Here is a 25,168-nt window from a genome sequence, read left to right as displayed (position 1 = left end):
TTTTATAACGTATTGAAATTAACTGTTTCTATAGTTTCTAAAGTCGGAACTTTTGCATAGTTCGAATGTCTCTACTTTTTACAGTATAATTGAGGTTACTCTTTGATCATCTACTATTAGGGCCATACAATCACTCACTCATGTGAACAATTAATATATTAAGTTTTTATTTTATTAAGTGTTATTATGTTTTTCAATAAATAAATAAAATATATATATTGTGCAACGAGAGGAGTAAGTGAAATATAGCAAACGAGAGTCTATTGATTCACGACAGCCGCAGGCTGGAGTGAATTAAATACTCAAGTTTGCAATATTCTAATAAGTGCACACAATGTTTTCATCACACCTGCGAAGAAAAACTAAATTTTAAGCGACATAATTCTTAAATATGGTGCATTTGTCCGCGATATTGTATTTTTTGACAGGTCAGGCATCGAAGGCACAGACCCATCCGTCACTCAGCAACGATTGAAAATTGTGTAAAAATATTTTAAACGGCTATTAAATTAATAACTTCAGAGAGTTCTCAAAGTCAGTTGTATATTATGTATTAAGTTAAGTAATTACAAATCAAATCGATCGTTTTACCCTATAAAGCAGGTTTTACCCTCCCCTGCTGGCACCTTGGCCCCACCGGAAGTGCTGTCCCGAGGGCGCGGTGCATATTGTGTGACAGGGACCAGGGACTCTATTCTGCAATATTAATAATTATGAACTTATTTATTAATAGGTATTTTATTAATTAACTGATTTATAAATAGGTATTCAACCATTTTATAACTTATATAATATTATATTTTAATTTATTAATAGGTATTCAACCATTTTATAACTTCGTATGATTAAATAAAATTATTCTTGCGTCAGTCAGCGCGTGATTTCGTCTACGGGTCTACTTATTGTAAGAACAGGATGAATATCAAAAAAAATCTTTCTTTGTGTAGTTTTGTAAAAGTTAGCTATTCAACTAGTTAGTCAATTAACCTAACTGGCTCTCAAATTCAGATATGCCTGTAATGGCCCTCATATAAGAAAGACCTTCAGTTCAAGCACGGAAACGGAAACGCATCATAAAATTCGAAACTACAGGTATTCGTGCTAACGAGTTTCCAAAGTTTCTGGTATAAACGTTCAGTCGTGTGTCATAGGGTGTGTGTGTGAGGAGTGTGAGGTATTCCTCGAACTGTTGGAACTTTGTATTTTCAAGGTAATTTCCCCGTAACTACTGAAAGCTATTTGCTTCAAATACAAAATTGATTGAGTCTTAAATTAATTATTTGTGTCTCTACTTACAATATGTAGGTATTAAAACATCAATTTCAAAAAGTTTAGGTATGCATTTCTGCCTGAAACAAAGGAAATCCTACTTCAGTCATTTGTAAACCACTCTTCCCTAATAACAGTTGTTAGACTTAAAGAGAACATACTGAACTAGACTACATAATGAATGCTTTTTTCGTTACAATATTTTGTATTTGTATTTTTAAAGACTTTTTTGTGGGATTTTTATACTGCTGGCTGGCAGAGTCTGATTCTGATTCTGATTATGTACGATCGTACATGAAGTATCTAAACTAAATCAATTGTTAATAAGCAATTTTAAATCTTTTACCTATTTTATATTTTATATATCGAAGGAAAGTTTATTGAATAAAAGTATACATTTAAAATCTTATTTGAATTATATTCACGTTGCGAGAACAGCACCCCAGTTAAAATGCATGACAGTGGCGCCAGGGGAGCTCCCTTATTAGGGTGCCCTAATAATCACTCTCAATAAAGGTAGGGTTCAAAAACACACGCATTAATAGGTAAAGTAAACGTTTAACTGCACGTATGCTTTAAATTACTAGGTTATCGTAATCGCACGCAATGGGGAAATTGTCAAAGTGACATTTCAAGCAATGGTGTAAAACTTTTAAACAAAAGCGGCCAAGTGAGAGTCGGACTCGCCCATGAAGGGTTCCGTATTTAGGAGATTTATGACGTATTAAAAAAAACTACTTACTAGATCTCGTTCAAATCAATTTTCGGTGGAAGTTTGCATGGTATTGTACATTATATATTTTTTTAGTTTTATCATTTTCTTATTTTAGTAGTTACAGGAGGGGGGGGGGACACATTTTACCACTTTGGAAGTATCTCTCGCGCAAACTATTCAGTTTAGAAAAAAATTGTATTAGAAACCTCGATATCACTTTGAAGACCTATCCATAGATACCCCACACATATGGGTTTGATGAAAAAAATTTTTTTAAGTTTCAGTTATAAGTATGGGGAACCCCCAAAATTTATTGTTTTTTTTTTTCTATTTTTGTGTGAAAATTTTAATGCGGTTCACAGAATACATCTACTTACCAAGTTTCAACAGGATAGTTCTTATAATTTCGGAAAAAAGTGGCTGTGACATACGGACGGACAGACAGACAGACATGACGAATCCATAAGGGTTGCCATTTGGCTACGGAACCCTAAAAAGCAAGTTTGGGTATGACGAGAAGTAGTTTTGATTTTTTATTTTAGCGCAAATGACTCAGTGGCCGATTCTGCGATGAGAGAGCCTTAGGTAATATTTCGTACCGAACTGTTCTAAATAGGAATCTACTTTTTTCTGAGAAACCATAAAATTAAAAGGTTGATGACTAAAAGCTAAAAGGAAAATTTTGCCTAAGAATAACGTTATTACATGATTTGCGTACAAAATCTAGAACTTTAGATAGGTATACGGATAATTTCTAAGAAAATATCCGTTTAATTTCCGATTAAAATTAAATTAATATTCGGAATTACCTGAATGTAGCTTACCTTATTTTCTTCCCCTATTGTTACCTGATTGTTACCCTTTGCAAATTGATTTCTAATATTACTTTGTTCAATGTCACCCCTTGTGCCCTTTTAAGAAGATTAGTCTTATCGAAAAATCAACCTACCTTAACTTCGTATTTGAGATAATTTAAAAGTTAATCCTCTAAAAATAACATTACAATTCCGATTATAAATAAAACGGAGTTCTGGTTCCTAATAGTAGTTTATGCAACAGTGATATAATAAGGGTTCTTAAAATTCAAGGGTCGAAGTTACAAAACGAGACGTAGTCGAGTTTTGTAAAAAAAGACCCGAGAATTTTAAGAACCAATTATGAGCTGTTGCATACATTACTTTTTCTATGACAGCTGCAGCAAAAAAAAAGAAAAAGAGTTATTATTAAAAAAAAAGAGTTATTATTAAAAAAAAAGAGTTATTATTAAAAAAAAAGAGTTATTATTTAAAAAAAATTGAGTTATTATTTAAAAAAAAAAGAGTTATTATTGTAAATGAAAACATACCTCTTTCAATCAAGATGATCGGAACTTGTATCTTTAAAAAAAATAAAGCAGTTGTATTATACTCATAAGATGACTGCTAGCAGTCATCTTATGAGCCTATAGACAAATCATTCAAATGACATTGCTTTAGATATCACTGTCAGTCATTTAATTGACACATTTTAGTGCTGGAGTAGAAAAAATTAATTATGAAGACGATTCGAAAGGCTTGATAACCTTTTACATTGATTAAAAATAGGTATAGGTACTAATCTGAAAACCTAACCTAAAGGATTTCAATAAGGCTGCATGTTGATTTGTCTTTTCATACCTACTTATGTGTTTCCTTGTAAATTTATTTTGAGTTTATGCGTATTGTAATCTCTAAAGGATAGTGTTATGTTAGTACTTATCACTGACTTATTATAAGTAATAATAGTTCAATAGTACTTATAAGTATAGTTTGAAATGTGGCATGATCATGACAATGACGGTAACATTTCTTGTTACAGAAAATGCGAAAAAGGCGCCGGCACGCCCGACTGCGTGGCGGCGGGCAGCCGGCTGCGCGGGAGCATGGGCTCGCGGCCGCCTGCGCGCTTCTGGCCGCAGCTCTGGGCCACAACCGTGCGGAACCTGCTGCTCAAGAAGAGGGACACGAGGAAGACCTTGGCTGTGAGTACGACACTATCACTCAGCTTAATCTGGGTTAAAACATGATTAATTCGCCTCAAAGGCCAGATTGTTAAGAATCCTGGTCACGGCACCAAATAGTAACTGGTCCTCTGTTAATTTAGCCTTTAGGATAGTAATAATATAATAATATATAATAATAATTTGAGCCTATATATACGTCCCACTGCTGGGCACAGGCCTTCTCTCATGCGCGAGAGGGCTTGGGCTATAGTCCCCACGCTAACCCAATGCGGATTGGGGACTTCACATACACCTTTGAATTTCTTCGCAGATGTATGCAGGTTTCCTCACGATGTTTTCCTTCACCGAAAAGCTAGTGGTAAATATCAAATGATATTTCGTACATAAGTTCCGAAAAACTCATTGGTACGAGCCAGGATTTGAACCCGCGACCTCCGGATTGAAAGTCGGACGTCATATCCACTCGGTCACCACCGCTTTAGGATAGTAAACAGTAAATAATATCACTCGACAAAAAACAGAAATGGATCCTGGAGAACATTCCAATTAGACTATGATTCTCACATCTTTCGCAGGAGGTGCTAGTGCCGCTATACTCACTGGGCGTTCTGATATTCCTGAAGATGCTGGTACCGAACCCCAACTTTCCTGAAGTCACCAAGCCGGGTCGGACGGTCCGGGTGCACTATGACGCTTTCCCGGCTAACCACTCCGTCGCTGTTGTTGCTGATTGGCTGAATGATAATGGGACTATGGTGAGTACAAAAAGTAATACATTACTTACCTACCCATTTACCCGACCAAATCTTCTAGCAGTTCTTAAATCATTCACAAATAATTATATTCATATTATTCCTGCTGCAGGCTTTCCTCGAAGAACTGAACGAGATGCTATTGGAGTCCCATCAGCAGCCAATACGCTGGGTGCGCTACAACAACACCACCGAGCTGAACGACGCATACCACAGCGACGCCAAGAACTTCCCCATCGCAGTCATATTCCATACGGATCCGACTAGCTTCGGGGAACCACTTAGGTAAGAGTAAGACACAACTCTTAACTGCTAAATAAATCTCTTCTTCCCTGTTTGACCCCGCCGGCGATCCCATTCTTATGGTTTCCTCTTCCTTATCCTCTGCTGCCATCTTAAAAGCTAAATGACTTTTACACTTTGCCCGATGAGTTTTTACACCATATAGCTAAATGTTAACGACATATAACGCTTTTTCTCCAGGTACACAATCCGCACAAACCCCTCAAACTTCGGGACCCCCTCAACTCGAACCCTCTACACATCCGACGCGTTCTGCCGCGAGGCTCCCCCGAAAGGCGACTGGTCGTCGGACTGGTCGCGCGGAGGACAGCTGATACCACTGTCGGAGATGCACAGCGAGGATACGTGTCCTGTGCTGCAGTATTACTATTCTGGGTTCTTGGCGCTGCAGACTTTGATCGATTTCACGAAGATTAAGGTAAGACTTTTACTCATTTGTTTTTTCACGGTGAAATTGTAGCTAAACTGTATACCATCATCATCAATAGTATCAGTATCATACTCCATGAAATACCTACACTAGATTTAGGGGTTGTCAAACTGCATTACTTATCCACTTTTATAATTTTTCAGTTGGACACCGGCACACCCTTCCCCCCACCCCGAGTAGACCTGACCCAGTTCCCCAAACGCCAGCACACCGGCGACTGGCTCGTCATCTTCCGCGTCATCATGCCCATGTACATGGTGATGACCCTGAGCCAGTTCATCACGTATCTCCTCATGTTCGTGGTGGGCGAGAAGGAGAAGAAGATCAGGGAGGGAATGAGGATTATGGGGCTAAAGGATTCTGTTTACTGGTGAGTTCTCCGCATAAATGTTCGTGTCCAATTCTCTATTTGCCCCCAAAGCTTTTTGCTCCAATTCTTCGATCCTCTATTTACTCTTTTTGTACCCAAAGTTTAAAAGAATCGCAATGGACAATCAGGATCTACGATGTAAATATTTGTAGGTACCTAACTTTGGGTTTATCATGGTATGGTAAGAGAGTAGAATGTTTGAATAGTGTTCAAATTCATTTTATCTTGCAGGGCATCATGGTTCCTGATCTACGCAGTCTTCGTAACCATTCTATCAGTTTTCAGCACCGTTCTGCTGTTTGCTCTAAAGGTAAGGATATAGTTATTATGACTATTGCCAAAATCTTCTTTAGCCTTTTAAAACTCCGAAGCCATTCATAAAACACTGGTGTATCTTTTCAGGTGTTCCAGCATTCCTCATATATTCTGATCTTCCTCTTGATGCTGCTGTTCGGCTTCACGATCATCACTTTTGCATTCATGCTGACACCATTCTTCGATAAAGCAAGAGTGAGTACATGTAGGACATGGTGTTTTTAGATACTAGTTAATACTGTTCAATGCTGGCACAAAATCTTCGTAGATGAATAGTTTTGTATTCATGGTCACATGATTGTGTAAAGACCCGAATCGCGTTAGGCTAAATACACCTAAGACCTTCTTGAGAAATAAATTAGAGGAGGTTTGAGGCATATGTATAAGGTAACCGTAGTAGTGCTCGACATGCTATTAATGCCCAATAGATGACCAGATGCCCAATAGATGGCCTGCTGTCACCTCTATTGACAATGACTTAAGTTTCAAGATGACATGTACTGGTACCGCGTCGAGCACCAGTACGTTTGCCTTACTAGTGGTATCACAAACTCTAGGATCAAATAGTAATGCAACATTTTCTACCCAGACGGCCGGTATCCTGGGCAGCTTCGCAGTGAACCTGATGAGCGGCCTCTACTTCATCCAAGTGTTCGTTCAGAACGCCGACTCCCTCGCCTTCTGGTTCGTCTCTCTCATCAGCTCCAGTGCATACGCGCTAGCCATGGATAAGGTGAGTTTTGTACTCCTGATTTTTGTCGCCATGACATTTCATGAAATGATCAAGTTCTATGATCTGCCCACGACATATCTCCAGAGTAATGATGACCACTATCCAACGACGTGATCATCTTTTGTTTGTTCATGGATTATTACTGTACTTGGCTTGACTTGGCTTGGTTTTACCGTAAAAGGGTTGGTTAGCAAATCAGACGCATATTGTAACATCTGTTATAAGCTTTCTGTGTTCTGACAATAAATAAATTATTTATCTATTTCTGTGTGTTCCAGGCGCTAGTACTAGATATGCAAGGACAGGGCGTGACGTGGGACAGCCTCTGGAGCGGGCCTGGTGTACCATTCGGCGGAAGTCTCATCATGATGGCCGTGGACACAGTGCTCTACGCCCTCATCGCTTATTGGCTTGATGCTGTGATGCCCAGTAAGTCCACTATTTTAAGTTATTTTTACAGCCAATTTTACACTCTCAAGATCCTGATGCTAGCTAATTCCCACCATTCACGTTCGCATAGAGTAACATTCATCTTGTGAAAATGATGTATTATTGTCTATAGGTATGTACATTTTCCACTTATTTGGATATACACACAGCGGTCACTGGGTAGGTATTTACAATCGAAGTAGATGGCGTTGTGGTTGTGCGGTCCCTTACAATATGCAGTAAATAGGTTGTCAAGCAATGACATTTGACAATCCAATCACCACAAGACACTCATGGCGTCCTACAGCACCTTCTACGTCTAAAATAAGTACTCCTTGATGCAACGATGTATGACTATGACTATGCTAAAAAAAAGTCTCTTTTCTAGGTGAATACGGTATAAAGCAGAAACCTTGGTTTTGCCTGCTACCCTCCTACTGGGTCGGCAGTAGACGCGGCCGAGTGTCGGCCGTGCACTTCCACTCTAACGGCGATACGCTACATAATAAGGATATTGAGCCTGTGCCTAGGTAAGTGACTTCGCCCGTGACTTCGTCCACATACGATTCCTGAAATTGTAAAAACCCTTTGCCTATCTCACCACTCCCGCCTCTTCTTCTTCTTCTACTTTTCATCCTTATAAGCCAACTTTCCAGGTCATAATTTAAATTTCTTCATTAGAAAGCTGGACAAACTCTGATTTTTCTACCTCCACGTATCCCAATCTTCAGCTATCTTGTCATAGGTGAGATACGCTCATCCTGCCATCTCTGACGATATCAACCGTGATTCCAGATAAGACTTTATGAAATCCAGTCGTTTCTATCATTTAAATCATCCAAATATTATTGGAATATCTGTGAAGCAGACATTTTAGTTCTATTCCAACTTAAAAACTACTTTTTTCAACAGAGAACTCCAGGACAAGGAAGCCATCCGCATCGTCGGCCTCCAGAAGTCCTTCCGTCACTGCCGCAGACCAGAGATCAAGGCCATCGACAACATAGAGCTGAGCATCTACGAGGGGCAGATCACGGCGGTGCTGGGGCATAATGGCGCGGGGAAATCTACGCTGTTTAATATCTTGACCGGGTTGACTGCTCCCACGGCTGGGACGGCGTATGTTTATGGGTTGGATGTTAGGTAAGTGTTAAACTGTTGGTATACAGGGTCATTTTTGGACCTTTAGCCATATTGTGCAAGGTGATTAGGTAGGCTATACTGAACAACTTTTTCTATGGGACCAACTCCGAAATCGCAAAAATTTTTTTGGCCGTTTCATACATTTTGGTCGAGTGGATGTCGACGTTTTCTATGGGAAGGCCAATTTTTTTTGGGATTTCGGGGTTGGTCCCATAGAAAAAGTTGTTCAGTATACGTATAGCCTACCTAATCACCTCGCACAATAATGGCTAACGGTCCAGAAATGACCCTGTATTTATCAGACTGTCTTTGAATGTACAGTTACGAAGGACAGACCAACAGCAAATGAACAGAACAGTAGTTTTAGGAAGACAATGGGGCTAGGAGATCTACCCTGTTTACCTGACCTCGGCTGCGAATGTACCTATTTGGATTGTAATACATGTTATATAGCCCTCGTGTTCAATCACAGAAAGAACCGCACAATACCTAGAGTATCGGCAAAGCATCAAGCGGTATCTATAGATACCTACATGATGCCCACACACACCCTTTTTAGGTTGGCTTTTTTTTGAAAAAATACAAATTAGACAAAGATTTTTAGAAAATAAATTTGGCGTTTTTTCGAGCACTGGTGTTTTATTTTAAATATTAGCAAGCTTAGCAAGCATGGCGTTTTCAGGGACCCCAACGACATGCACGAGATCCGGCAGATGATCGGCGTGTGTCCGCAGCAGGACGTCCTGTTTGATCTGCTGACTGTACGGGAACATCTTCAATTCTTCGCTGCCGTTAAAGTGAGTTATTAAAATACCATGAATTGAAATTCCTACATTCCTAGAGACCCCCGATTAGTGAACAGTCTACCCTAGTTTTACATTTGTAGGACAAAACTTGACAAACAAAAAGAAGTTCATTTAAATTGTAATTACGTGCTTGTGCTGGTCGTAACTGTCATGAAAAACATCTAAGTAGCCTCGGCAAGCTGATCAATGTAGTATTAGTTAGTTGTAATCTTATTTCAATAATTTCTTCTACCAGGGGATACCGAGCAAGCGTCATAAAGAAGAGATTAGTAAAGCGATGAGTGACGTAGGTCTCTCAGACCAGGCCAGCGTGTTCTCCAAACATCTCTCTGGGGGACAGAAGAGGAAACTCAGCATTGCTATAGCTTGCATAGGGGATCCGAAGGTAATCCAACACTTTACATGTTCAGCTACTTTTTCCCATCTAGTATACCATCTCTTGCTTTACGGGGCTACGTCAAGTAAATTCAGAGCATCCGAGATACGAGACATAGTTCCGGGATATCTCCCCTTAATTAAAAAAATTGCTAATAGGTAGAGGTATATTTTCATTAAAGCATGTTTCAGATAAAGGCTATTTTAGATAACTGCGTATCAGGCCGCGTAGTTAACGTGCAAATCGCTTACGCTCGAATCGAAACGCAACTGTCACTGTCGCACTAATACGGAAGAGTGATAGGGAGACGCAAAGCGATTCGATGGCGAATCGCAAGCTATCGTCACCTTGACTAGGCCGTCAGGTTTGTTTTTAACTCCTGGAGCTGAGGAAAGGTAGAAAGATCATTCCAACAAAAGACATGCTCTTTTAAAAACGCTCTCCATGTAGTAGGAAATAATGGACAAGTATCTTCTCGAGATCGTTATACGGTCTGAATCCCATTTTGTGTTTGCTACTCTAGTTTTCTAAGCATACAACCATGATGCTTTTAGGGTTAAGCCAAAAGCGATTTCCTATTTTATCATAGCAATATGATGATTATAATTCTCAGATAATAATCCTGGATGAACCAACGGCAGGCGTGGACCCTGTGTCTCGCAGACAAACATGGCGGATACTGCAGCGGGCCAAAAAGGGGAAGGTTCTCCTCTTGACCACACACTTTATGGACGAGGCGGACATACTGGGGGATCGGAAGGCGGTCATTAGTAAAGGCAGGGTGAGTGGTTATGTGTAAAATACTCGGTGGGAGGACTAAAAGCGACGACATCGCACAAAATTATAACATTCATGGGACAATGTCTGACATAAATCTTCTGCCAAATAAGTATTTCCTAATATAATCGTTATGTGGATATTTGTGATAATTTGAATAAGAAATGCTCTAATTAAAAATGTTTTAATATACTTAATGACATACAATTTAATTGTTTGCAGGTGAGATGTGCTGGCACATCATTATTCCTAAAGAATAAATTCGGTATTGGATACCACCTTACACTAGTATTAGATGGTAAGTAATATGTAAATTTGTAACTAGTTTTGCAAGAGCTAAAAAAAAAATAGCTTCTAAAAATGCGCAATTTTATTTTTGAGGCAACTCAGCAATGACTATTTCTTTTTTTAAACTTACATCAAATTCAAATTCAAAAACATGATATTTGGGGTTTCGAGCACGCACATCCATCTCGCTCACGCTTACGCTCAGTGAAACAGAGAAAACAACCTGAACCTACGACCTTAAACAAAACTCTTGTTATCTAGGAGCGTGTCGTGAGCACCAAATAACGCGGCTGGTCCGCGGACACGTGCCTCGAGCCGAAAAGGCACGAAGACACGGTCGAGAGCTGTCCTACATCCTTCCCCATTATGCTGTTCATCTGTTCCCACCTCTGTTCCTCGCTATCGAGCAGGAGATCCGGGAAAAGACAAATAGATTAGGTAAGTGTATGCAATGCCATCTAGTGGCGCATTATGGAACTATGCTATACAACGCCAGCTAGTGGCGTAATGTGATTGGTCCGTGGACACGTGCCCGAGCAGAGATGGCTCGCAGACACGGCCTTCTCTGCTCGGGGCACATTTATTAGGGTTCCGTACCCAAAGGGTAAAAACGGGACCCTATTACTAAGACTCCGCTGTACGTCCGTCCGTCCGTCCGTCCGTCCGTCCGTCCGTCCGTCCGTCTGTCACCAGGCTGTATCTCACGAACCGTGATAGTTAGACAGTTGAAATTTTCACAGATGATGTATTTCTGTTGCCGCTATAACAACAAATACTAAAAACAGAATAAAATAAAGATTTAAGTGGGGCTCCCATACAACAAACGTGATTTTTGACCGAAGTTAAGCAACGTCGGGCGGGGTCAGTACTTGGATGGTGACCGTTTTTTTGCTTGTTTTGCTCTATTTTTTGTTGATGGTGCGGAACCCTCCGTGCGCGAGTCCGACTCGCACTTGGCCGGTTTTTTATAATAATTGTAATTCCATCTGGCGGTTTAGCATCATGAGTTGCGTTCTCGGGCGCGAGTCCATACTTGAAGTCGCGCCAGATATATGGAGTACCATTAGTCTACAAGTTGTGGTTATTTAATAATGTGACTGAAACTACTGCGTTGAATTTTGACCAGTAACGGATCTAGACTTATATGACTTATATCGACCGGGATATGAACCGTGAACAATACAAAAGGTAGGTAATCAACTAATCACGGTTCATATCCCGGTCGATATAAGTCTATAGTGAAACTAACCGTGAAGTGAATCATTCAAAACTGTTACAGTATCGGATCTGCCAATAACCCACCCTCTAAAACCGGTAAAAATTCGATATACAGAACTCATTTCCCATCGGACAGCTTTTTATATTCAGAATGTGCCTTATATGAAAAAATGCCTTGTAAAAATTAATTTATCCCATACGTTAAATCCCTCTTCAACTATTCCAGGCATAACAAGTTACGGCGTCTCCATGACAACTCTAGAAGAGGTGTTTCTAAGCTTGGAAGGAGAGAACGCCGAAGAGATTGAGGCGGTGGAAGGAGTGTCGTCAGTGAAGCTGGTCAGAGCTCGCGCGCTGTCCAGGAGTTTGTCTTTGCAGAGCAAGACTTTGAGCTATCAGGTAACTGCCATGACTGAGGTACTAAAGGAATAACAAAAATCTCCATTAGCCGATATAAAGACACTTCTTCCTCGATTATTCATGACTGAGGGTCGCGGCCACATGAGGTCGTTATTTTATGCACCCAGGCTCTCCAATCTTCACGATTTTCCGCCTTGCTGATAAAGGCGCCTGTTTAGATCCCTGGCAGGCCTTCTTTACAGTGTCCACCCAGCGGATTGGTGGATAACGACACTGGATGAGGTGTTTCTATATCCTTCGGTGGTCAAGGCTAGATTTGAACTAGCATCTTTAGCTGACGCCGTGACTCCTATATCACCAAGCCCCGGAAGCTATTGTCCGAATTTCTCGGGTTCGTCAAGTTTCCATTTAGCTGGCAGCGTTGGCATATGGCGATGAAAACCTGATGGACCAGCCAAACCCTAGAGGCAATACATGAACAAATACACAAATTGACAGAAATGCATGTTTCAGGAGCTGAACGACAAGGACAACCAGAAGGCGACGTCACTACCAGCACCTGCGTCGCATGCGTTGCACTCAACCACACATGGCGTGGAACATGTCAAGGTAATCTAAAGTAGGATTAAATTACATTCCTTTACGAGTATTAGATTGAAGTTCTCAATTTGTTAAAGATGGCTAGATAATTTGGAAAATTGTATATTGTTTTAAAAATCTTACATGTGGTCTCACTGTCATTACGTTTTTAAAAACTGATCATGGGATTCTGGAGAAATCGCGGGAACTCTCTGAATATATTAAATATAGGTACCATAGTTGTTAGTGTTTTTATAGTAGGTAACATGTCTTTAAAAAATTTCTCTCGGAAAGTTTCAGTTATTTTAGACTGTTTTGTGAAGTTGATTCTTTATTTGTTAACCAGTAATTTTTAAATTGTGTAATCAAACGTTATATTTTGCATCAGGTGATTCCTGAAGCCCCGATCTCAGTGGACACCCTCGGCGACGTGGTGAAGACCAACCCCTCTTGCTGGCGGACTTTCTGCGCATTAGTGTACATCCGAACAGTACGGATGATACGTGATCCGTACAAGCTTTACGTCATGATCTTCATGCCTATTAGTAAGTGCTTCTTATGCATTGACTATATAACATTTATGTCATAAATATACTAAGAAGAATGACAAGGTTCTAGAAGGTGGCTGAGGCTGGATTTAAACCAGCCTCTTCGGAGTCTTCGGTTTCAACGGCTGATGCCATATCCTATAGACCGCTCATCCCGTCTGTTTAACCTAAGAATCTTTAAAAATTGTATCAGAAATTGTCTTTAGACAGTTTAGACCAGGGCTCTCCAAACCCCGGCCCGCGAAGCGTTCCAATCTGGCCCGCCGACAGCGTTCCAATCCACAGAAGTTTGGAGACCCCTGGTTTAGACAGATAAGTCTATGACAGAACTTATAAAATAAAAGTAATTTTAAGTACTTCCTGTGGTAAGAACTTTAAAAGACTGAAGTTTCTTTTTGCAGTATCGTGCGCTCTCGGTCTCTACATTAAATCGAAACAGATAGTATTCTTCAGGATGCAGCCGCTAAAATTGGATCCTTATGCGTACCAAAATAAGACTCCAATTGCGTTGTTCAGCGAGCAGAACAACACCAGAGACCTCCTTGATTTGAGGAGTTCGCTAGAAGTTTTAGGAGTTTCGCCGATTGGAGGTAAATAATACTTTGATTCGTATATTGGTGATTGATTGTTATGATCTTGGCGCCATCTATTTATAATGATGTGTTGAACCGTAGTATGTTGTTTTATTATTGATTGATCAGGGATTGACCCTAGTCTCACTTGATGGAATGCGACGACAGATCCTAAGATTTAGCTCACTCATTCAGTAACACAGCTTATATTGATATCTAGATAGATGTACGGATTGTAATGCCACCTAGTGGGATTTTATTAAACCGGGATACTGATTCGTAATTTTGGAGATATCTGAAAATGACAGCAGCCAAACAGCGTCTGTGGGTCGAACTGCAAAACCGTAAGGTGTAACTTTTAAATACATAGCTCACATTTAACCCATATCATCTAAAATCACTGCTTGAAATAATTGTTAAAATTTTCCAAATATTGTATTTCCAGGCTACGATGGTAACTTCTCTAGCCTGCTTAAAATGGAGAACATCGGAGCCTTCAGCGTGCGGGACAGCGTGATTCCGTACGGGAAAATAATGGCCTACTACAACACCACCCTGACACACGGCCTGCCAATCATTATTAATCTGCTCGACAATAGTATATTTAGGTGAGTTAAAAGATCACATATATTCTAAACCCAAAATGCCCCTACTTTTCAAGTGTATGTCTTTGTCAGTTCAAATTTAGTGCAGATTTGGTTCAGACGGACTGTTAGAAAGTATCATTAAAGTCCTAAACTACTGGTCAAAGTCCTATCCCTTTGGACTCCAAGAATCCGGACTTAATCGGATTATTCCGGATATTTGTTAAGAAAGATGACTAAATCGATACTCTATTTCCTTTACCTGCAATCCTCGCCCACCTTTTGACTAGAACAAGCCCGCTTATCACAATAAATGCGGCAAACTCGACCGCCTCAGTCCTACTTCAGCGTAGTTTTCTCGCCTGAGCTATGCGGTTTTTCGAGTCCAGCACTCCTGTGTCAAGACACATTAACAAGCTTGTTCATTCCAGAATCCTAATGCACACATCGGGACAGCCAGAAAACTTCAGGCCAATCGAAGTGTTCGCTCACCCGTTCCAACAGACAGAACAACCGGAGGAATTCAACCTGGGCAATTTGGTCTGCGCCATCTTTATGGGCATGATATTCGCGTTGGTTCCTGTGACGCTGGCGGTGGACATCGTGTATGACAGAGAGGTGGGTTGAGTAGGCTAGAGGTAGTTTTTTATTAATGGTCTGTTTTTTGTAAGGATCCAATGTATATGTGGGAAATTTGTCCCATTTTTCTGTCCCTTCATTTAAGCAATGCAAAGTCAGAAAGGAGCGTCAAATATCACTCTCAAAATGCTTCTTGCTAAATTAAGCAATTGATGTGTAATATAACTAATGTGTGATAATGTATAAAATAAATGAAATATATACCTATAAATAATATTGCTGTTTTTACTGTATAATAAAAATATAGTCATACTATAATTTTTAAATCAAACAAATAGTATTTTTCATTTTAGACACAAAGAAAGCTTTAAATGAGCCAGCCTACTATCTAGCTTTTATTTCCATTTTCAGATAAAAGCAAAAAATCAACTACGCGTGAACGGGCTGTCGATGAGCATGTACTTCCTAACATATTTTACCATCCTGATCTTCATTATGATTGTTACGAGCATTGGCGTCCTGCTCTTGGTAAGTTCATAATTGGGTTAATCAACTTTTTCTTGTCACACGTTGCTATGGTTACGGTCTTCTGAGTCACTCTTAAAATTCTAGGTTTTTCGTATTTAAATGAACCAAACTTGCATTTTAGGGTAGTTATAAGACCTCTCCATAATGGGACATCTACTGAGCATGTTAGTAGAACATGGTACAGCAGTTCTTCTAACAATCTATGCTACTATTGTCTCCTCGCTGATGGGACAGAATAACAACAAGAAACTGTTGATTGACCCAATTGTAATCCTGATTTTAAATTTGAGTCAGGTCATGTCAGAGTGTGTATTTATTAGATACAGATATTAACTACAATTTATTAGGCACTCAAAGAACTTCGCGTCGCCCGAGAACGGTGGGGACCGCCGACCTATTTTATTTTTTTGCTCATTTAATAAACTCAAGGAGAAACGGACCGCGATGGTCATTTTATTTATTTACGTAAGGAGATCCAACAGCTAACTAAATGACAATGGAATCTTAAATAGATATATAGAGCCAATTACAGGAACTCACAAATATAATTATTTTAAGAAGCGGACCCCTGAAGAAACTAATTGGTGACCTCTGTTCCAGGTGATCCTCAACGACATCCCAAGCTTAACCAACGGCTCGGCCATCACGATGCTGTCCTTCCTGCTCGCTCTGTACGCGCCGTCGGCCATCTTGTTCAACACGTGTCTCTCGTACGTGTTCGACAAGATGGACTCCGCGCAGAGCATCATGCCGAACATCACTACATGGGTCGGCGTCGTGCCTTTCGTGCTAGTTGCTGTTGTTGAAAAGTTCACTAGAGGTTAGTACAACATTTTCTGATACAGGATTACCTAATAGGAAGTCTTTACCATATTTTCATATTTTCAAAAAGTTTTTAAGGACATATCAATATTTTGATATTAAAAAAAAATTAAACACGCTGGCCTAATGCGGCCACTAGGGGTCAGTATTAAATTATTACTTAATTAGAATTAGAATAAATATAAGTAGAAACACGCCGAGAATTTCCTTTTTGCCCTGCCCTCACTTTTATATCCACATTTTTAGCTTTTATAAATATTAATGAAAACTGTCAATGCTACAATAAAAATATCCAGGAGAAGTTGATTCTCCATTAAATTCTCTACAATATTGTCTTTGGATGTATATTTTTAAGACTTAAAGTTTTCAAATTATGCCGATTATGAGTCGCATCAAAATGATATTAATACCGTAACAAGTTATTATATCTGAATCGAGCTCAAGTTTGTAGTTTATGTTTAACCGTTATGGAGAACCGACACCTTTAATATTAAATTAAATTGTTTTCATTGTGAAATACATTTTTCATATATTGTTTCAGGCAACGACGTGGCGTTCTGGCTGCACTTAATATTCAGCTTCCTGAACGTCTTGTACATACCATACGCCATCATCTACTACGTTGATAGGTAACACAAACTGATCTGTTCATTAGGTATTGTTATTACAGTTATTGAACATAATTAGAGTCTGTGCGGAAAGAGAAGAGTCGTGGAATGTATGGGGCCCAATACATTCCACGACTCTTCTCTTTCCGAACAGACTCTACTTCAATTAGAATGTTCTTTCAAACAATCTTTTTCATTAACTGTTTCTATCTATCCAGCTTGTATCCGCTCACTGCTGAATATACGTGATTTGTTAGGTGTTAAAATCTTATTAGGTACCGTTCTAGTGAAAATGATGAACCCCAGACCCCAGATCAGGCCGCGTAGCCAACGTGCCAATCGCTTACGCTCCGTAGCGATCGAAACGCAACTGTCACTGTCGCACTAATATGGAAGAGTGATAGAGAGACGCAAAGCGATCCGATGGCGAAGCGATAGCGAATGTCACCTTGACTAGGCCGCCAGAGTCAAATCTCATTTTCACTTACAACCCGCTGCAAAAGCGGCGTACTTTCTTCGCCGCATTCCAAAAAGATCCTGGCTGATAAAATATAATTACTTACTTACAAGCGTCATAAAGCTTACTGTTGGCCGATTTGTGTAACATTGTCTATTTTCCAGGGTGTACGTGACATGCAACTTACGCGGCCTCTGCACGACGCCAGCACTATGGAGCTACTTCACAGCGGAGATATGGGTGCTGATCGTGGCCATGGTGTTCCACGTGCCCGTCTGCGGGGCTGCACTCTTGGCAGCTGACCGACTTAAATCTGGCGGACGGCTCTGCAAAGTAAGAAGGAGGAGTAAAAAGAAACCGTAGTAAAGTCTGTCGAATTTATAACAGATTAATTTTCTAATCAATGTAATATGACTAAATATTACTTTAGGTACTAGCTTCTGAATGCGACGACGTTTGCGCAAAATAAGTACATCCATATCCCACAATTAAAGTAAATTCCTCACCCCTTTTCATCCCGTTAAGGGATGAAAAGTATCCTATGTCATTTCCCAGGACTCAACTATCTCCTTGCCAAACGTTGTCTAAATCGGTTCAGCAGTTTAAGCGTGAAGAGGTAACAGGCAGTTACTTTCGCTATTTTCGCATTGGCTCTTAAGAACCACATTAATCTCTTGAACCGCTTTTCTTTAAGTTTTTGAGATATGCACTATTGCATGAAGTTAATATACGTATATATGTAGTTAAAAAAACTTTAACCTAAAATAAATAACGTTTATTACAGAAACGAGCCAGTGAGCCCCAAGAGCCCCCCGACCCTGAAATAGAAGCGGGGGGCGAAGCGGGGGAAGATGAAGACGTGAGGCGGGAGCGGCGTCGGGTCGCCGCCATCTTGCAAAACAAGGGCAAGGCGGCGCCTGCTCTAGTAGTGCATGTAAGTAACACGAAGCACATATCAATATGAAATTCCTAATAATTAATAAAAAGTTATGCGTGGTCATACATTAAAAATATATATATATATATTATACGCGTGGACTTGAGAACCTCCTCCGTTTTTTTCGTCGGTTAAAAAGGATTCGCTTCGAGCTGATTCTTGGCCGCGTAGTCAACGTGCCAATCGCTTAGGCTCTGTAGCGATCGATACGCAACTGTTACTGTCGCACTAATATGGAAGAGTGATAGAGAGACACAAAGCGATTCGATGGCGAGGCGATAGCGATTGTCACCTTGGCAGGCAGCTCCAGCTGCGATTACTACATACGTTTCGGCTTGTTCTTGGTGTAAATGCTGCATGCGGCCGTTGCTGGAAACTATCGTGAGCGTGGACTTCCGGCCGAAGGGTGTCGTGTTCTATACTTGGTCAAGCAGATCTTGTCATTAGATTAAGGCGGCAAATTTGAAAAATGTAGGCGCGAAAGGATTTCGTCCCATAGAAAATATGAATTTCGCGCCTTTTTTACGACAAGATTTGCTTGACCAGCTATATAGGTTAATGAAAAAAAATAAATAAATAATAAATAAATAAATAAATATCATAGGACATTTTTACACAAATTGACTAAGCCCCACAGTAAGCTCAAGAAGGCTTGTGTTGTGTGTACTCAGACAACGATAGATATAATATATACAAATACTTACATACATAGAAAACAACCATGACTCAGGAACAAATATCTGTGCTCATAACACAAATAAATGCCCTTACTGGGATTTGAACCCAGGACCGCGGCTTCACAGGCAGGGTCACTACCCACTAGGCCAGACCGGTCGTCAAAAAAACCAGATCAATTGTTTTTATTCCAGAATCTCCGTAAGGAGTTCAAAGTCCGCGGCACGGGCGAGGCGGCGTGCTGCGGCGCGAGCTCGGGGCCGGCGCGCAAGGCCGGCGTGGCGCGCCTCAGCCTCGCCGTGGAGGGCGGGGAGGTGTTCGGGCTGCTGGGGCACAACGGCGCCGGGAAGACCACCACCATGAAGATCATCACCGCCGAGACGAGACCGACCTGCGGCTCCGTAAGTGACAACTAGGCATATCAGCCGGGCTAGCACGTGATATGCGCGACACAATCAGGCCGCAATAAGATAAACTATACAATACAATACAAATACTCTTTATTGCACACCTCATTACAGAAAACAATACAAATAATACAGGAAGAAGAGGTTAAACAACAGGCGGTCTTATCGCTAAAAAGCGATCTCTTCCAGACAACCTTTAGGTAGCGGAAATTAATAAATTTATGTCATGTCAGTAGGTGTTTCATATTCAATATAAGAATTTTAGCACAGAAAACACAATACAAAACAGTATAACACAAATAAAAATAAAATAAGATACATATACATACACATAAACTATCCCTCTTTTTCTAACTGTATTAATTAAAGAGGGACGGGTAGTCTATCTTGCGGCGAGATACTGTCGCGCCAATCGTGAGCTATTCCCGTAGTCCCGATAAATTTGCCTGAACACACATCAACCCTGTCTGATCCTGATGAAAACATTTGCTCCTCAATTTTATACAGCCAATTTAAACAAATCTGTTCTGATTGCAGGTCATGCTGGGCGGCCAGAGCGTCTGCGACAACGCAGCGTCCGCCTTCCAGGTGCTCGGCTACTGTCCGCAGCACGACGCTCTGTGGAAAAACGTCACCATACGCGAGCATATCGAGTGCTACGCGGCCATTAGAGGCGTCAGCAAGTCTGACATACCCAAGTAAGTATACTAGATCTTTCAGGAGCTCTGATATTGTCGGCAACATGACAGTTGACTCCCTCCGTTCGTCTCCTAATCTCTAAATGTACTATTTATTTGAAGAAGCTTTCAAGATTTTTCTGGTTAAGTCTTAAGCGATTTATGTTATCTCTGTCATTAAAATCTACTTAAGATACGAAAACAGTACAACAGTTTAGCCGGGCGTTAGATTTGGTCGTTGCAACCCTAATTTTGTTTTCTTTTTTTAATCTTTCACAAATTTCTTACTTTAGTTGTTGTAAAGCGAATAACACACTTCAATAAGTATTCTGTTAAATACTAGAGTATGACTTTATAACACTTGCCATATCGGATATAACATATGTATAACCAATTCGACACCTTTCCTTTCAGGATAGTAGACGCATACCTAAACGGTCTGCAAATAATGGAGCACGCAAACAAAAATGCCGAAGAATGCTCGGGCGGCACGCGGCGGAAGCTCTCGTTCGCGTTGGCTATGGTTGGGGGGCCGAGAGTGGTCCTGCTGGACGAACCTAGCACGGGCATGGACCCTAGGTCCAAGCGGTTCCTCTGGAACACCATCCTGGCCAGCTTCCAGGTGAGAAATCCGACAGTAAGGTCTTAAATCTGACGATCTTGACTTCTAGTTGAAAACTAGAAGATCTCTTTAACTCAGGGTTTAAAATAGGTACCTACTCTGAAAATGATGAACCTGCCTTTTTGGGAAGATAAAGACTGTGCGCATTTGATAGTCTCTGGCATTTTGAGACTGCCCTATTAGCAAAAGCAAAAAGATAGTGCATGCTGCTCGCTACACTATAGTTACGCACGTTTTCTTATGCGTATCGAGGGTCTTCTACCTTGTGATCTAAGTCAGGAACTTAAACTTGACTTTGACTCTTGGCGACGATACACAAGAGGCTCACTTTACAGTTCATGTAAACTTCGCATTTAGAATCAAAAATGTATAAGAATAGGCGATTAGAAGTACCTAACTACCTACCTATCATTAACATTGTAACCCTGAAGGTGAACCCTGGTCTGTTTATAACTAGCTGTTTGTTCCCAGGGTAAAAAGGGTGCTATTCTCACAACACATTCCATGGAAGAGGCTGATGCTTTATGTTCTAGAGTTGGGATTATGGTTAAAGGTGGCCTTAGGTAAGATATACCTCGTCTTGATATATACAAATAAACTGCTATATCAAAATTAAATTTAAATGATGTCAGTCGCGCGTGCATTTCGCTTGTACTTGTCCGTACATGTATTGGCGCGAGTGAGACGAACAGACGAACGGGCGACGACACCAATAAGATATTATAATTTTGATGTCATGTCATATTATGTAAATGTAAATAAACTGCTTACCTTGACCGATTTTCTGCAACTTTTTTAATTTTTAGGTGTATCGGTTCAACGCAACATCTGAAGAATTTGTATGGGGCTGGTTACACGTTAGAAATGAAGATTGGACAGCCGTATCAGAAACCGGTATTAATTCAGAATTTTGGCTAGACAACAAGTCCTATTTGTGACGACTATCAAAACGCCTTCCCGCAAAGTTTCTGGAATTCAAACTCAAAACTAAGGCTATGATCCCGAAATCTTCGAGGAACAGACTCAGGAGAAAAGTATAAAATCAAATAACCTTACAACACAAAATTCGCAATACATTACGTCTTAGAATAAACTTTAAAGTGTATTAATAATCGAAACACAAGTCATTTTTAAAGTCGCTGAACAAATACAGCTTACAGTTTAATTTTTTGCCACACCCGGTATGCTAGTCAAGTATAATCCATATTAATACGATACGTAATGTTATTGCAGGTGCTAGAGTCAGAGTCGTTGTCGCCTTCACCGCTGAGGTCGACAGAGAATTCTCCGTCATTAGGAGAAGCCGATGAAGGTAATTAATCTTCAATCTATTTATCGTCAACCAGATATATTTTATGTAAGTTTTCTTTTGGACCTCACTATCACCGCGTGTGCTATCAAAATCGTTGCAGACTTGTCTAACTCTAAAAACTTTTCCTGAATGGCTTAATGTAGTAGTTAAATTATGATTTGGTCTATTTGCAGGTAACTCGCGCACGGGGTCGATGTGCCCGGAGGGAGGGGAAGCGGAGGCGGAAGCGGAAACCGTGGACGTCAGCATACACACGCCATTGGTGGCTGGCACGCCAATGCGACACCAGACACACCAAAGGTAATTGTTTTATCATCGAGAAAGTCAGTAGAAGTCACATTGCGTATTTGTGACGTTTTAAAGAAATAGTACATTATTGTCGAGGTTCGGAAGTAGCTACTTGCAGACTGAGGATTCGTTTTAAACGGACGACCTTGGGAGTCCGTTTAATTGAATCCGAAGTCAGCAAGTAGCCTTCCAGCCGAGTCATATATAGTGCTTTTCTCAAAAATGGTGCAAGAAATAGAAATATTTTACAGAAGCAACGTTCAAATTTTCACAGAAAAAAGTACAACCATTAAAATGATTTGCTTGCCGCCTTTAAAAAAAAAAGAAGTGTATTTTTCTGCTGAAAATACGCCAACCTATTTGAGACACCTAAATAGTCGCGGTACCAACATTAAGCCTGTAACAGACTATCGCACCGCACCGCGACCTTGGAGCATCGCACCCAAAGCGAGAGCGAGAAAGAGATATCTGTTTCTCGCTCTCACTTATGGATGCGACGCTCCAAGGTCGCGGTGCGGTGCGATGTGCGATAGTCTGTTATAGGCTTTATAATAATAAGTGCTGATCATCTGTTTGGCTGTTTAAGGGACCTATGCCTTCATTTGATATGGCCATTTAAAGTTTTAAAAAGTTTGGAACTCGTTAAATAATGGAATTTGTATGCAACATTGCAGTCCCGAAATCGTGACTGCAATGTTTCTAACTTTTTAATTTTTTGAATGACCATAAACTACGCACTTCGCGACCTATTTTTTAACCGGCAACGTCGACTTTGCCGTCCATTTTTGAGAAAAAATAGTTAATTGTACCGACGTAATAAATAAAGCGGTACCTACTGTGTTTATGTATCTACTTCTTGTTTAGCTTATTGTGAATTTTGCTCAGGTATGTTATTCTCAGAAAATATGTATATGATATAACTGAAAACAACTCGTTGGCGCAAAATACATTCATGAAATCACACCTAGAGATGAAAATTTCATGAAAACTTTGGAGCACGATTACGCGTTCTACCAGGGCCGGTCTATCAGACTGCCCTTTCTATTCCACACCCTGCACTCCTTTAACCTTATTACACAACCCTAAATAAGAGTATGAGTCCTTCGATTTCACAGGATCTGTTGTTTCTCAGGATGGAATCCTCAGGCGGTGTGAGCGCAGAAGCCTGCGTGTCTCTCGTCAACCAGCTGTTTCCCGCAGCAGTTCTGGAGGAAAACTTCGCGGACCGTCTCGTGTTCTCCGTACCGCAATCTTCGGTCTCTAGTTTAGCTCGCTGCTTCCAACAAATTGAAGAAGGTAAACCAAGTAACCTTGTACTTTCAACTACAGTGTGGCTCCCACCAGTTTGGCATTGATTTAAACGCTATCGAGAACGTAACTTACTTTCTATGCATCTCACTCGTACTCGCATATTAAGTAAATTACGTAGACGTTAGCGTATATGTCAATTTTGATACTGTCAGTGACTCATGGTACGGGTACAGATATGCAATGATTAATATTTAATCATTGCATATCTGTACCCGTAATTTAGTAATTCTGATTGGATATTTACATAATAAAATAAATATTGGCGCCCAAGTGTAATTTCGTAAATTCATTAATGGCGCCCAACGTGGGCCGTAATTCTTAAGTGTGTGAACTAACTTTAATGAATTGTAAGCGAGCTCCGATTGCTTCTAAGGGCTCATTTAGACGGTGCGAGAAATCGTATGCGAGTTTCATTACATTGCGTTATTTGATCGGTCGGCTGAATTGTTGTAACCTCAATGGTCCGCAATTTAACTAAACCGCATGCGAGCTCACGCGCCGTCTAAATGCGCCCTAACACCTAAGGAGTCCTAACACCCTCTCGCGTGATGCGTTGCACATCCTCCTGCCTCCCTAAGCCCGAAAATGATTGAAGCTTGAGTGCAGATTGTAATAAAAGTTTACACCACGTCGGGCGCCATTGCAGCCTTCTCACAAATTAAATATAAATAGTTAAAATCATTTTCAGGGTTCCGTAGCTCAAAAGGAAAAAAACGGAACCCTTATAGGATCACTCGTGCGTCTGTCTGTCTGTCTGTCCGTTCGACCATTCCCCCCCCCCCCCCTTATCTCCGAAACTACTAGCTCTAGAATTTTGAAAATAAGTACACTAAAATAGTTCTTTACCCATAGATGACAGGAAAAACAATTAGAAATGTGCAGTCGAGCGTGAGTCGGACTTAATGTACGGAACCCTTGGAACGCGAGTCCGACTCGCACATTGCCGGTTTTTTTTAGAATGGTAAATGTATCTGACAATACTAACCACGATTTTTTCTCAGCGAAAGAAAAACTGAACATCGTAGAGTACAGCTTCAGTCAAACGACGCTCGAGCAGGTATTCCTCAAGTTCGCGCAGTCGGAGAGCCACGACAGAGACTCAGAGCAAAAGGCGGATTAGGGCTAGTTATTCCAAAACGCAGCTGGCAACACTGACTTAAAGTCTCCTTAAGAGTTGTAACACACTATCGCACCGCATCGCGACCTTGGTGCACCGCACACATAAGTGAGAGCGGGAAAAAGATATCTCTTTCTCGCTCTCACTTATGGGTGCGATTTTAACATTGGCTTATAGGTTTTGCACACAGGCAACATATTTTTTTTTCAAATATGTAGGTAAACCAATAAAAGTTTATCGGTCATTCGGCGAATGAAATACCGTTGATATAAAAAGTTAT

At 40.6% G+C, this 25,168-nt stretch overlaps 1 protein-coding gene across 1 annotated transcript in view; it reads left to right on the top strand.

Moving 5' to 3' along the window:
• LOC134657210 (cholesterol transporter ABCA5-like) overlaps window positions 1–24,936 on the top strand; it is a 58,838-nt gene extending 33,902 nt beyond the window's left edge. Inside the window, exons 2-37 of the mRNA XM_063512766.1 lie at window positions 3,821–3,983; window positions 4,541–4,720; window positions 4,830–5,002; window positions 5,201–5,438; window positions 5,594–5,820; window positions 6,052–6,130; window positions 6,223–6,330; window positions 6,725–6,868; window positions 7,147–7,297; window positions 7,686–7,827; window positions 8,210–8,440; window positions 9,123–9,237; window positions 9,482–9,631; window positions 10,236–10,403; window positions 10,622–10,697; window positions 10,949–11,125; window positions 12,132–12,304; window positions 12,779–12,874; window positions 13,233–13,389; window positions 13,794–13,982; window positions 14,410–14,572; window positions 14,980–15,166; window positions 15,539–15,655; window positions 16,256–16,475; window positions 17,019–17,106; window positions 17,707–17,875; window positions 18,327–18,476; window positions 19,349–19,555; window positions 20,099–20,259; window positions 20,653–20,860; window positions 21,332–21,423; window positions 21,667–21,754; window positions 22,094–22,172; window positions 22,346–22,472; window positions 23,593–23,756; window positions 24,773–24,936. Of these exons, the coding sequence (XP_063368836.1) occupies window positions 3,821–3,983; window positions 4,541–4,720; window positions 4,830–5,002; window positions 5,201–5,438; window positions 5,594–5,820; window positions 6,052–6,130; window positions 6,223–6,330; window positions 6,725–6,868; window positions 7,147–7,297; window positions 7,686–7,827; window positions 8,210–8,440; window positions 9,123–9,237; window positions 9,482–9,631; window positions 10,236–10,403; window positions 10,622–10,697; window positions 10,949–11,125; window positions 12,132–12,304; window positions 12,779–12,874; window positions 13,233–13,389; window positions 13,794–13,982; window positions 14,410–14,572; window positions 14,980–15,166; window positions 15,539–15,655; window positions 16,256–16,475; window positions 17,019–17,106; window positions 17,707–17,875; window positions 18,327–18,476; window positions 19,349–19,555; window positions 20,099–20,259; window positions 20,653–20,860; window positions 21,332–21,423; window positions 21,667–21,754; window positions 22,094–22,172; window positions 22,346–22,472; window positions 23,593–23,756; window positions 24,773–24,891 (5,476 nt within the window). The 3' untranslated portion in view covers window positions 24,892–24,936. The remainder of the gene's footprint in view (window positions 1–3,820; window positions 3,984–4,540; window positions 4,721–4,829; window positions 5,003–5,200; window positions 5,439–5,593; window positions 5,821–6,051; window positions 6,131–6,222; window positions 6,331–6,724; window positions 6,869–7,146; window positions 7,298–7,685; window positions 7,828–8,209; window positions 8,441–9,122; window positions 9,238–9,481; window positions 9,632–10,235; window positions 10,404–10,621; window positions 10,698–10,948; window positions 11,126–12,131; window positions 12,305–12,778; window positions 12,875–13,232; window positions 13,390–13,793; window positions 13,983–14,409; window positions 14,573–14,979; window positions 15,167–15,538; window positions 15,656–16,255; window positions 16,476–17,018; window positions 17,107–17,706; window positions 17,876–18,326; window positions 18,477–19,348; window positions 19,556–20,098; window positions 20,260–20,652; window positions 20,861–21,331; window positions 21,424–21,666; window positions 21,755–22,093; window positions 22,173–22,345; window positions 22,473–23,592; window positions 23,757–24,772) is intronic.
• Window positions 24,937–25,168: the final 232 nt, after the last annotated feature.

The sequence above is a fragment of the Cydia amplana genome, chromosome 19 (genome assembly GCF_948474715.1).
Source record: "Cydia amplana chromosome 19, ilCydAmpl1.1, whole genome shotgun sequence".
Taxonomy (NCBI): domain Eukaryota; kingdom Metazoa; phylum Arthropoda; class Insecta; order Lepidoptera; family Tortricidae; genus Cydia; species Cydia amplana.
The sequence above is the reverse complement of the archived record's forward strand: the minus strand, read 5'-3'. Positions and strand labels throughout refer to the sequence as shown.